Consider the following 14,831-nt stretch of genomic DNA (forward strand, 5'->3'; position numbering starts at 1 on the left):
AACTTCACTGATTATCCAGTGCCAAATACGTCACTGGGTGATTAGTGAATAGTGGCATACTTGGCACTGATATCAGTGATTATCCACTGATTCAGATTTGGAGAGTAAATATTTATTAAAATTGACCATATTTTTTTTCAGTGTATATATATTTATAATCAGTGACATGTCGTTTGCTTGTTTTAATTTATTCTCAGATTACATAGAAACATAATAACAAATCAATTATCCTCAAACATTAGATATTTACCGGAGGAACACGGTTCTGTCGAATTGAGTGTCTAAATACCAATAGTTTTAGCTACATATGTACTGTCCCTCGCAGTGATCATCGTTGCCGAAGGTATCGCGGCCGACGACGTAGTAACGTTAACTATTACATTTATCTAAACTTTATGGCTCGTGACTAAGCATCAGAATGAAGCTTCGGCATCCTGTAGGCTTAATCGAATTCACCGTGGCAGGGAAAAGCGGTTTCTCGAAGTTATAACAGTTAGATATTTCTATAATATAATTCACGTTTGTTCGGCGCTGTTTCCGGGTGTCGTGTAAACATTTTCTCTCATTTCGCGAGGAAAGAAGTTTTATGTCGCGATAGTAACACGCGGAGCCAACGACGATCAACGTCGAATTGCGTGCACCCCGGTAAAAATGTCATTCGTGCGGCCGCCCCAGGACGCGAAATTATCGCTGTTGCACTATCAAGCACACGTTGTGCCGGAATATTCCTCCGGCGTCAATCGCGACTCGACAGTCGGTCGTGACGCGGCCTCTCTGTTCGACAACCTTTTGCCCACCCAGGACGCGAACGTGGTTTCAGACTCCTCTGCAGCGCAGCACGATGCGCACGTACGATGTAGAGTCCCTAGAAGTAAGAGTCTGGCCAATTTTCTAGGTTCATTAAAAATGGTACGCATACATTTATACATGCACTTATACAACTGTATAAGGCGTTCACATATCTGTTTTTTAATTTCTTTTACAGCGTTTAGTCATCATCTGATTGCAAATAATAATAATGTAATCTTCTTCGCCCTGGTTTTGGAGTTTTTTGTTGTATCATCTGATTGATTCCTCATTTTTCATCAAACCAATAAAAAAGGACAAAATTAGCTAGATTCATACTTTTAGAGACTTTACATACGACGAACTCTCGCAATACCGAATGCGATGCCGGTTCCATCGGGAGTCTAGGTCGACAGTCGTGCTAAACGCGAAAGGTTTTTTCTGGGAGTACACAATTGATTCTTGAAAATTTTCTGAAATATCTACAAATTTAGGTAGGATTTAAAAATAATTTTACTGGACCATCGAAATAATTATGTAGGAAACTGGAGTATGATGAGTAATGCTGTAAAAAGTTTTGACATTCCAGCAGTTTGATGTCTTACATAATTATTTTGATAGTCTAACAAAATTATTTTTAAATCTGTATCTAGCTAAATTTTTAAACATTTCAAAATTGTTTTCTTTTGTATTATAATATTGCATCTGTATATTCAGTTAAAATTTAAATTTACTTTAAACGCCAATGTATGTTTTATTTACAATAATTTTCGGATTGTAAGTGAAAACTTATAAAGTTATAGAATTCGAATTAAAAGTCGGAAATCATACAGCTATGGACTGCTAAATGCATTCATCAACGTACGGTAAATTCTTTCGAAAAATAATTCTTATAAAAGCTTTATATTTATAATAATACACTGAGAAAAAAATGCTGTTAATTCAATTAAAGGAAATAATTATAAATTATTATTTCAACAATCCTTTATGTCAATAAAAATATACATGAATTAATTACTTATGTTAGTGACAGCCCATAAATATAAACTTTAATTGAATCAATAGCATTTGTTTCTCAATGTATTAATGTATCATTAAACCGCGATGGGGACACACAACAATTAAAAAATAAAAAGCGATCAAGTTTGGATCTTTAGTGCTGAAATAATTCCGTGTGAAGAAATTGTTTCAGCACTAAATGAGCTTTATATTTGTTTCAACATCATTAGTTCAATGCCATATATTAAGATGCTTGATGTATTAGCGCTCACTATTAAATCGTCGAATTGTCATCTAGAAAGTAGAAATTAGTGGTTGATTAATTAGTAAAGGCTACCAATTCATCTCAATGATCTTGGACATGCAATCATAATTAAAGTCCTTGAGCTGTTTCACGCGTCACCAGTGACATTGACTTCCGCTAGCTTGGAAGCACCGTCCAACGCTATTACGAAAGGAAACGTGCACCCGCTCGGCATCTTGCAACGGGATCTCCTCGGTCAGCGACAAATCTTATATCGCAGCATATCCTTTCATTAGCTCTCTCGACGTGTGGGACGTGTAATTTAGGCGAAGCACTAACTGTCAAGCGCGCTAACGGCGATCAGTGTCGACACAGCCTCTTCGGGGTCCATCTTATCGATCTCGTTCTTGCTTTTGCCGTTGAATCGCATAATCGCATCGTACGGGAGGAACGAGAAACGCTGTAACGCGTGCCCGCTAACGCCTATATCCATCATACGTCAAAAGCCGTACGGCGATTATACCACGCGCTGATGAATCCGACGCGCCGAGCGAGGCGAGACGTGGGCGTCGCGATCGTGAGCTGTCGCGTGACGTTAACTCGGCGAAATCAAAGTGATTTACTTATCAACAAGATCGCTGGTTCCGGGGAACGAACGACCGCTGTGATCTGACTGTTCCGCGCTGTTAAATCCGCAGGTACGTGCCATTACGGTTACATGGAAACGGCCGGTTCGATAATAGACGCGCGATGATTACGATGAGGAAGGGTGGTTCGATCCTGTCCTCTTATCTATCATCGTGCGGTAAAACGGAGAATACGCGCGAATAACTGAGTCACATCCGGGAGAGTACATGCGTGGTAAACATTAACGATAACTGGTTAAGAAATAATATCAAACAATTTATCTTCATAGAAATAAAAATATAAAAGAAAAATTTCTTTTGAAGTGCACACATAAATCCACTAAGTCCTTGCCTAATATTTATTTCTGTTTCACAGTTCACTAATGTTTCTTCCATAAGAAAAAAAAATAAAAAAATAGCTTCAAATAATCAGTAAATAAATTAAAACAATCAGTCTTTACCAAAAATCGATCAAAAGTAGATAAAGATTAATATTTTTAATTTTCGCAGTCAACACGATAGAACACAGTTCGTTGAAGATTTATCATTCCTAATATTTCACGGAACTGAAATCCGGAAATATGATCTTTCTCAGTTCGAAGGTTACCTTCGCCGTGACTTCATAATGGACGTGTAACGACAGGAAGTCAGAACCGGCGATTTGATTTTATCTTATGCGCTATCACTCCAACAGGTCGTTCCCGCTCCATCGACTCCTGGCCGACTGTATGATTTGCACTATCGAATTTTACGGGGAGTAGCAACGTGCAACGCAGTCGAAAGTCTCGGTCGCGCAGTTGCAATTTGAGAAGGTTGTCACGAAACGTTGCATAGGCGTCCCCTTAGCCGCTCTCTCTCGCCGATAATGTACGATCGATAAGTTTGGCGTACCGCGACAGAGAAGTTAAAGGAGCAGCCGGCAACCGGAAGTACAAACACGGGGAACAGAAATGTACGTCGTGCTCGACGCGTAGCCTATCGCGCTGATGACGATTTAGGATAGACCGCAAGATATAAGTGGTGCATACAAAGCTCAGCATTGTGCCCGCTAAACACTGCACCACTGTATTGTGCAGAGGAACGTGATTACAGTATATGCGAGAAGGACGAGAGGAGTGTGAGTGCCACGGGAGCCGCGTGAGAAACGCTGCATGCTTAATGTCAACCACCCACGTGTCATAATTTAATGCTATTTACGATATCCGATACAACTGGGTTACGTTTAGCCGGCTGAGATTGCGCTTACGCCCATTTTCAGCTACTGCTTATGAAGACGCGATCGCTTATCGTATTATAGTTCTTATAGGTATTGGCCAGATATACGATCATTTAATTACAGCGACATTGTTGCCCTTTGACACTAACGAGTTACTTAAAATGTATAAGTTTTCTTAGTACAAAAGTACAAAGGTAGTACAAAAGTGTTCACATCAGCGATAGCGATAAAATGCTCACTTCCATGAAAATGCGATTGAAAACTGATTGCTTTGGTATTAACCTTTTATTACTGGCGTGGGATGTTTACACGAAAAGAACAGTTTTATTGAAGTATCTAAAAATTTAACTAGATACGGATTTAAAAATAATTTTGTTGGACTAATGCTTATATAACAATTATTATATAGAACTGGTTGCTGGAATATCAAAACTTTATTATAGCGACAATGTTGCCCTTTGACACTATAAGTCTCTTAAAATGTTTGCCAAAAATATTCAAATCAGTATTGCTTTTCATGCTTAAGTTTTCTATATAATTATTTTGATAATTGAGGTATAATGTTATCAGAAACATAATAAATTTAATATAGAATTAATAGTTTTTAAAATTATTATTCGTGTTTACAAGATATACCACAAATCAGACTTTTGACAATGTTAAATCGAGAGTGCGCCAGCTGTTTCTGTGATTTGAGCGCTCCGTCTTAAACTTAACCCATTGAGCGCGAATGGCGATCGTGAGAAACGATATGTCGATTAAAATACATAACGAGGCATGTCTTGCTGGCGCTGCACGTGTACGTCGTTTTATAAAAGCGTCACTGCAACGAATGACACGTTTCATTTTGCGGCATGACGACGGGAAGGAGAAATCGTAGCAACATATGTGGGGATATCTTGCAATACGTGTGCGACGGGCAGTAACTCACGTGTGCGCACGGAATTTCTCGTCGGAAGCAATAATATTTGCTTAGGAAATTCGACGTTTGTAAATACGGACCGGTGCACTTGTGTACGATGGGGTACAGTTTCGATAAGCACTCGAAAACACCGCCGAGTGCAGGCTAATGTACGAAATGATGGACACACATAACGGTTATTTTTAGATATGATGATAATGTCACGTAGAACTAACTACCAATTACATTGTTGCTTAATATAAGTGAAAATTCATGTTTCTATTTTTTGGAAATATTTATTTAATAATATAATTGGATCTGAAAGTTGTTTAAGAGTAAAGTGTCTTGAGATATAATAATGGCGATTTTACTCTGGTGATCAAACACGAAAAGATTTTACTGAAGTATCTAAAAATTTAGCTATAGTTCAATAAAATTATTTAGCTAAATTTCCAAAAATTATTCTTTCTATAAATAAATTATGTTTGTATAATTCAGCAAGAAATAATTCCATTACACTTTCTATGTTTGTAAATTAATATTTGATTTCTATTTTTAATTTTCAGCTCCGACTGCACAAAAGATGGCTTCACTATTTTCATACGCGGCGATTCTAAAGAGAGTCTGGAGTTCATAGACGAAGTAGTGTTCCTGTTGCAGGTAAGAATAATTTCGCGAGCGAATAAAGATTTTATTGTAAAACTGTCATAGAGGAATCACGCGCAATTCTTGCCTTTATAGGGCAGAGTCAACGTGGCTCAGACTCTCGTGCTTCGAAATGCCGCAACAACGGATGGCCTGATTGAATTTCTCTTACCTCTCAGTAAGGTCCAGGTGAGTTTGATATCGAAGAACAATTAAACCCTCGGACGGCATTGAACGCACCTTCCCGCAGGCAAGAAAGTAATCAGGCTCAATCGCTTGCCGTTTTTGTCTCCCTATGTTCATTGTACGTTGTACTGATCCAGTTTCCACGGTGTATTATATTTGGCTTCTTAAGCGTCCGCACGTGCGTTTCGTATCGGAATTGTGTCGCTTGGTGTATTATAGCCTCACGGTTTCCATTGTGACATTTCTCTCCTTTGTTGAGGCGAAACGAATATTGCTACAAAAGCTGAAGCTTAGTATTTGCGACAAACGTAATTTACAGTCCCATAAGTATGATCATTGAATGCTATCGGGACATTATAATTAGCCATAAACGTTCCCTTTCAGACCGTCATCGTGAATGACGCCACTCTCGCAAAGTATATTCCCAGACGAGAAGAAAATCACGACCAGATGCAATGGATCGCTTTTTACAAGGTAATTATACCTTCACAGTGAATACTTAAACGCATCGATATTGCATCAATTTAATTGAAATAACGAACATTAAAGAGAACATAAAGTGTTCTCATAAAATAATTTATACACTATATTACATAATATTATATTATATAATATATTATATAATATAGTATACACTATATTATATAATAATGTATTATATAATAATAATAGTTTATATATATTATATAAAATACGTGAAGACAACACCAATGATTGCAAATGCAAATAAACATTTCGATAGTGTGGATCTCGCGACAAATTGTTATCGCACTTTATCGTTCAATGTCAATCAACAGCCACTTCGATCGGCTCAACATCGTGATGATGATTCGGCAAATGGTTTGGTGAAATAAATAGCTGGAAGTCGCTCGAACGAAATAATTGTATCGATCTGCTTATTACAGTAGTCTTTCGCAATGAATGTCGTAGAATTTATTGCTCGATCGTGGCACTGACCTGTATTATCAATTAATCAGTACTTCACATTATCGAAATGTGTTTACATTCTAATTATTATAATTTTTTAATCATTTTCTTAGAACAAAATTATATCTTGTATATATTTTTGCTCTCTCTCTCTCTCATCCTTTGAGACTTAATTTTTTTAAAGAGAACATTTAAATTTCTTTAAATCGAATTTAATGAAGATGTTATTACATCTCTTATGAAAGCTAATAAAGTTTAATGCTACTTTAATTTTTAATCATGAGTTATTAATTTTATGTTCGTTAATAAAAAAGTTAATAAAAAGTTGAGGAAGATTGGTGAAATCGGGTAATAATCAATTATTAATCGAAAGTTGTGATGAGAAAAAGAAATTAAAAATATATTTGACGAGAATGCGGGGTAATTATCTTCCGTAATTAATAATTCTGCATCGTCCGAATTTATTCTACAGTTGTCGAGCCGTCCTATAATACTACTACGATAGAAATTTAGCCATCGATTATCTCCGGGGATAATGGATTTATACCCGGAGATCGATTATTATATGAGATTGATTAATCTGCTGGGCAATTTCACAAAATTAAGATATCGGTTGGACTTGTAACTATAACCTATCGTACATATAGTTGTAATATATGATTATTAAGTATTTTAAATTTTGAAGATAATTGAATATTTTACATAATATTACATATTTTATACACACACGCACATATATATATAATTTTTCTTTTTTTATTTACGTTAAATATGAAAGGTAGTATACTGATAATCTAATTTTTACGTTTCTGTAATCTTGACTTTATATCGGCTAAAATTAATATATCTTGTCACAAAGATATGTCTAGAGCTTGATATATAAATGCAGTATTAAATTAATTGTGTCGGAAATCGATATCAATCGCTATTCCGAACATGCGCCATATTCGTCGCGAGTTGATCTAACGCGATTGGTATTTGTGCGCACGTGATTGGAGCGATTCGAACGGGCACTTGGAGCTAAGAAATTATCGAGATATAATAGTTCGACGTATTTGTTCTACGTGCAACAGATATGCGTCATTCATTACGTACTTCTTTAAACAATGTATTCCCCGTAAGGTTTGCAATGATTGATCGATTACGGTTCATTGAATCGCGCAATCGCCGTATTAGACATGTCTACTTCTACGTCGCTGGCATTCCTCCTGGATACCGGTTGCCGATGAAGGACATTTTACTAGATCGCGAGAAGTAGATAGACATCATTTCGCCATGATCGGTATTTTGATTTCCCGTAGGAGTACGACAGCCTCATGACGGAGTGGCAATCGGCTGGTCGCAGATTAGCCCTCGAAATGTCGGACCTGAAGGAATGCACAAGCCTGTCTGGCACTTTGACGCCTCTCGGTCGGCTCCTCACGGACCCCACATTGAGAAGAACGTCCAGAGATGCCGAAGAGGCCATCGCCGCGCTCGAGGAACGCGCGGCTCCCCTCCTACACATTAAGCACGTTAGGTAGAACTTTATTTTTATTGATCGCGCAAGAAAGGACCCGTTTCTTTTAGATTACACAGATAAAACTTTTTTTGTCACACTTATATTTTTGTTGAAAAATGATTTCTTGATTACTACTATAACATAATTTTTCTATAAACAAAATATCGACGTTCAATTTTTGCTTTTCTAAACTTGTTGATTCTAATTAATAATTAGTATAACATTGAATGTTACTTGTAGTAACATCGACCTATTATCTATTCATTATGCAAATGATTTTTTTTATTAAGAAGGCATTAAATTTGAAAAGCTATTCAGATGATTTAAAGTGCAGGTTACATTCCGAGCTTTCTTTGATTCCTGTGTATTTATGAAGCATGTATCAACCAAGGACATTTTAATGCGAAGATAACGAAACACGTTAGTCGATGAAACATTCAATCCCGATTTGCATCTTGACCTTCGTTCGTGGTTAGGGTTCGATCGCTTGTACATGAGGAGACGGCCACGCGGATTCCTAACGGTGCGTCATGATCACGGTTCCTTTTTATCTTTCTAGATTGTCGGTGAAACGAGCCCGAAGACTGGTGGAGGAGGTGGGTAAGGCTGCCACCAGGCTGGAGTCATCGTTCGAGTCGCGACGCGCGACTATCCGCAATCTCGCGGTTCTGCGGAGCATCGAGGATCAAGCACATGAGGTAAGTCTTACGTAAATTAATATGTCGTCCGTGAAGTCTCGTAAATCTTCCTCACTCGTAAACTGGCTAATCCGTACCGAAACGCTAGCCTATCTGATTAACATTAGCCTCGATGTTGCTATCATGATGGGAGTCAGAAAAGATTATAGACCGATCGTGTCATATATCCGATGCAATAACGGCATATTTGAATAGATGTGTGAGGGAGGGAGGGAGATATCATAAGATTAAGATTTTCAAATACGGGATATTTATACATGTAATAATTATACGGAAAGGTTTTGCTGAAGTATCTAAAAATTTAACTATATATAGGAATATGAAAATAATTTTGTTGGATGATCAAAATAATTAGATAGAACTTAGCTCAAACTGTTTACTAGAATGTCAAATGCTTTTGCAGCATTGCTCATTATACTTGAGATTCGTACGTAATTATTTTGATCCAACAAAGTCATTGTCAGATTTGTATCTAACTAAATTTTTAAATACTTCAGCAAAATCATTCTTTTTGTGTATCTAATGAAAAAAAAAAATTAATTATTCTCTACTCTTATAATTCAAATATATTTGTTCATGTATGAGAGAGTAAAGAATAGCATTGAAAGGATTTAGATTAGCACGTCAATTATGAGCGTTGTTTATACGTTGATATAGCCTTGAACTAGAAGATTATCGATTGCTACGTGGTTTGTTATTCCGCGTGCGTATGAAAGTCCTCCATACATGGCCGCTCTCCTAACTCGTTTCTCGACGATTACACCGAAGTTATTGCACGCAATGCTTATACTGTCTCGTATACACGGACTATCCTCCCTTTGAACCGCGTATGGCCACTCTTTCGAGCGCGACTTGCATTGAATTCAGCCAGTCAGCTTCCCTCGGTCGACAATGGAAGACGCACAAAGGGCTCCCTATCTTCACTTCCACGAACAAACTTTCGCTTCGAAAATCTCAGCGCTGTATACCTAGCCGTCGAACGATCTCTCGTGTTGACATTCGATCTCTCATCGATCTTTTGCGGAGCGTTAGCCTCGCCAACGAACATCGCCGACTTGTTATTCCTTGGTCCTTCGCAAATACGATGCAGCTTTGTCAGTGCTATTAAGAGAATCCCAGCTCTTTCATTATCGAGAATAGCTTGATTTTATGCGATATTTATTTATAATTTATTATTTATGTAGAAAAATAATTTCTTTTAATATCTAGCGTTACTTACGCACTCATGTCTTATCATCATCAACAAAGATAGATTCTTAATTGAGTTTGAATTTTATTTTTTCTGACAAAAGATTTGAGGACTAAACTTAGTTAAACGTAAACATTTAATATAAAATTACACTTGATGATTTCTCCAGTAATTTCAGCTGAGTAGTTTGATCGCTGATTCCAAGAGATGCCTAAAGCAAACACGCATGTTAACGCGTTTTCCTCGTATTAGATGCCACGAAGATCGGCGAACGCGCGCAATCATCTGCCTCCCCGACGCATTACACTCACTATTTCCATAATGACGACCGAGTCTGGGGACGTGATTGGCGTTACCAACGCGTCCGAGTATAATCGATAATACGATGGCAGGATCGCGCGAATCGATAAACGGTCTAGAATGGAGAATGGTCGAGGAACGATGTATTGTTCGGCATCTTTATTACGAACTTTCAAATTTCCAATTTTTCTCAATACAATCTGTTGGTAGAAAAGTGGTATTTATAACATACATTTCACATAATATGCATTTCTCTTAAAATGTCTATTTTTTTCTTTTTAATTCTTGTAATGTGTCTTTATGCATTTATGTGGATTATACATCTCTTTCTGGATAAACCTTGAATTATTGAAAATTATCTTGTGAATCATACCGACGATCTTTCTTTAATAATTATATATGATAACGTTAGAACTTTTTGTTCATTCCTACATGCAAAATGAATGCGTGATTTTCCGTGGGATTTTGCGTTGCACTAAATGAACTGTCATCTAATCACGATTTTATGCACATGTGTGCAGCTTTTCTCCTTCTTAACGAGCTCTCTAGGGCGAAAACAAAATCGAGGTTGCCACGAATTCACATCTTTCGTGCACAAGCGAATCGAAAATTACCGTGGCGGATCGCATAAATGCCACCCTTCCCTTGATCGCTTTATAATTATTAATTATCCATCACGGGAACGTAAAGCATCCCGCCCTTTGGGAACCCAAGTGTGAATGAATGACCTGGGCGGTTCGCGATACTCGGGTCTATAATTTTCACCATTTTTTCATATTCCTCCGTCATCAAGACATCCAAAACGATCAACATGAGGAACAACATTCGTCGAAATTACGAGATCAGATTAGTGCTAAAGAGAAAAGAGATTGCTCATAAGTATAGTCTTTACTTCCACTTTGCGTTCCTAGTTTTTAATTAAAAAAATTCGAAACGTCCAAAGACCTTTGCGGATGTTTAATAAACTGTCTAATTGATTCAATGCACAATTGTCGCTGAAAGAGCAGCAATGTTATTTTTCTTCTCAGAATTGAATAAATATATCCATAATTCTTGAATTATGTTAGTGATTTAAAAAAATTGAGGTTAAAAAAGAAGAATTATAAGAGATATTAATTCGCGCGAACGCAGCAGGTCAAATTAATGTTCTTTTAATCTCTTCTTTTCGGAATTATCAAGTCCCGCATTTTTTTCAGGTCGCCGAATTATCTCTTGATAATATATTCTTTAACACTCGTTAAAAGCCCACCGCAAAGAGAGAGAAAAAAAGGAAGAAACGGCGCGAGTGCGAAATTGACCGAAATGTCGTACGTGTATCAAGTATAAGTGCGTGCGTGTACTGCTCAATCTCGTGGGCTCGATTCTTTTTCTTCTGCCGAGTTGTTAAGTCCGGACGGTCGGCGCGCGGCTTCCTATACGCACAAAGCATTCCTCGATAATTAGATACAAGATGCGTGCTGCCCGTATGCCGTCGTGTGCGCGACTGCGCGAAGTCGTATACACCCGACATAACCGGAGACGAGTTGACGACGGCGTTAATACAGCAGCCGTCGGACTTTCACTCTGACGAAGTCGCTACTTAACGTCATGATTGTAATTTTGATCAATCGATAACGTCCGTCCTCGACGGTTTTTGGTCGTAAAAGGAAACGCGTTTCCAAGTCGTCTGCATGCCTTGGTCCATTGGAAAACAGGCGTGGAATTGAAATATCCCGACGTCGAATTCCCGTGGCGGCGGTATACCGTTGTGAAATGCCGATCGAGAAATATACCGGCTTACTAATCAACGATTCGTCCTAAGTGCATTCTTTCGCATCGAAAACTATAAAGGGGGCTTTGCAATTAATCCGTGACGTGAACGCTTCCTTATTGCTGTGGTTAATCGACGCCGCGCGACGTACTCGCGTGGAGACCGGCGGCTCCAGGGCGTCCTATCGCGATTATTCATCCCCAGCGTGGTACTTATTATCTTATTAACCACGCGATGATGCGATCGGGAATGCGTAGTGGTAATGGGTAGTTTAACGCTTCGTCTGGATCGATCCATCTATCATCGGCAAGTGGTAATAAAGAAGACCGGGTAGCATCGCGCAGGCGATAACACGAGACAACATTATCGAACTGATTAATTATTAATCGGAACAATTTCCCCGTAAGCGCGACGTTAATATCCTTGTGATTTGAAGTGCGTTAGCATCTCGAGTGGTATATCTAAAACGCTTGAATAAAGAAGTCAGAATGAATTAAGAATTCGACGATATAACGTTCTTGTCTGATGTAACTAAATATTTAGATGCATTTCGATCTTCTTGATAGTATAATTGGAATAATTAATATCAAAACTTTATGTAACAGAATAGTTTAGGATGAATCTAATGCCAATTGTGTATTAAAGACTTCGTGTACATCTCGAGAAAATTTATAGTATAAAACAATTATATAAAATTATTAAATATAATTTATACTTTTCTTTGTGCGTCTGCCGAACGTACTATATTTATGTTGCTGGTAGCATCTCTGCATTTAATCGTTTTACCAAATAAGCTGAACGTACGCGATCGAACGATTTTAATCTGAACGATCTCTACTGTAGATCGAAAGTGCCATGCTACGTACGGTGGCGTACAACGAGGAAGGACAACGTGTCCTGGCAAAGAAGTGGGTCAGCCCTAACAATTGTTTAATTGTTCGACCGAAGCACTTCGATCAGGCGTACCTCGCTTTCACGTACAGATGGTCACGATCGTACGAGGGAGAGACCAAGAAAGATATTCAGAATTGCCTCATCAGCATTGCTAAATGAGAATATTTTATCGTAAGCTCTTGCGAGACTTTGAACAAGTCTCGTATTGTTGCTTAATAGATGAGTATGTTATAAAAATCTAAATAAAGTACGACAATGGTCTGATATGACTGTTACACGTATGAGTGACAATATCCATTTTCTCTCTCCTTTTTTTTCTTTTTGTCTGCAAGTCATAGAATGATATTGACTGTTCTAATTTCAAATGATCCATACACGCGCAAATCTATTCGAGAACATAAAAGTATTATTCTTCCTCGTTCTACAACATTAATCCGTGACGGTCAGTAGATTACCTCGAGCGAGTGGCAGCGCCTTTTGATCGCCATAAAATCGGCACGCTTTGTTGTCGGAGGAGAATGACAGAAAAAACACGGACGACAATAATAATCACGGCGAGTGCCCGAAGCGAAGATCTCGTTGTCCATTCCGTTATTATGCGTTCTACTTTAATTACTTGTGAGGCTTATGCGAACCTCTTCATCCCTTTTCCATTTTAATCACCAATGTAGAACTGGCCTGATTGATAGGTTTTTTTTTAAATGAAATAAAAAGGAACAAAAAATAAATAAGTAAAAGTAAATTAATTGGTTTTTCTCACATCTACAGATATTACTGCACAAATAACATTTATCGCGAACCTGCGCCTGCGGAGAGAAAACGTTGACATTTTTCAATAGATATGAAAACAGAAAATTTATATTCGGTACACAGTAAGAAGACGACGATTTTTATGTTAGGCTAAGACAAAATATTTATCAAAAATATTGCTGATGCACGTAATTAAGTTTCTTTGTTGTGCGATTGTCATCGCTTAGTTAAAGTCGAGCTTCAAAAGAGGATCCGAAAGAAAACCAGTCCGACATTTCTCATCAATCGTTCACGCCGCCGCGTGAGCGTCGGCGCTCTCTGTTCCCCGTCTTTGACCGACCGCCGTATTTGGTTCACGGAAATAGCGCACATCGTCTCTCAGCGACGGTGGGAGATGAGAATCTGAACAGGGAAAAAGGAGCGCTCTCGAGAGGGCTCAGAGCGGCGCGTCGATCGGGTACGAATTAATTGCCGTAACACCGGTTCCTCCCTCTCGAGAGCGAGGGCCGCGTACGAATTATGGACATGTGTGGGAAAGTGGGCTGAATCGTTCATCAATATCAAACCAGCCTTCTCCTGCGAGATTTTTGACACGGTCCCGATGTAGTCTTTCCTTCCCCCGGAGATCGGAATCTCTATATAGAAATCAATAAAACGTAAAATTCAAACTCAGAAGATTTTCAAACTATTTTGAGTATAAAGAATATGTGACTCGATTGAAAAAAATGAAGCGGACATGTTGGAATTTCTTTTAATTATATATTTTTCTTTAAGTCCAATTAACAGTATATCAAGCCGAAGTATGGCACAGTTGTCAACATCTTTTCAATGTCGTAAAAGCACTTCAGCTTATCGCCGAAACCTGGCAAGCGAAAATCGCGGTTTTGTTCATTATCATCATAACGGCATCATAACGACTCCATTTATCTATTATAAAGAACGCGAAACTCAGTGATAGCATTACTGTTGTATTATCATAAAATCTAGAAGAAAATCCCCCCACTCATTTTTTAAATTCATTTTAAACTCATTTCTTAATAATATATTTTATTGTTTAATAAGAAAATATCCTTGGTTTTCCTTAAAAAATAAACTTTATGTTATATAGAACTATAAAGATAATTAAGACATTTTGTGACAGTTTCTGTAAATTAATTGCAATATATAAACAAACAATAGGAGGACATAAAAAATATCTGCGGTATTTAGACTTGAAATA

At 37.9% G+C, this 14,831-nt stretch overlaps 1 protein-coding gene across 3 annotated transcripts in view; it reads left to right on the plus strand.

Moving 5' to 3' along the window:
• LOC108759792 (puratrophin-1) overlaps nt 1-14,831 on the plus strand; it is a 341,347-nt gene that overhangs the window by 239,411 nt on the left and 87,105 nt on the right. For all 3 annotated transcript variants that reach the window (XM_018505420.1, XM_018505418.1, XM_018505419.1), the window contains exons 8-12: nt 5,339-5,432; nt 5,514-5,606; nt 5,988-6,077; nt 7,832-8,049; nt 8,591-8,729. In XM_018505420.1, the coding sequence (XP_018360922.1) occupies nt 5,339-5,432; nt 5,514-5,606; nt 5,988-6,077; nt 7,832-8,049; nt 8,591-8,729 (634 nt within the window). The remainder of the gene's footprint in view (nt 1-5,338; nt 5,433-5,513; nt 5,607-5,987; nt 6,078-7,831; nt 8,050-8,590; nt 8,730-14,831) is intronic.

Source organism: Trachymyrmex cornetzi, unplaced genomic scaffold (assembly GCF_001594075.2).
Source record: "Trachymyrmex cornetzi isolate Tcor2-1 unplaced genomic scaffold, Tcor1.1 scaffold205, whole genome shotgun sequence".
Lineage (NCBI taxonomy): Eukaryota > Metazoa > Arthropoda > Insecta > Hymenoptera > Formicidae > Trachymyrmex > Trachymyrmex cornetzi.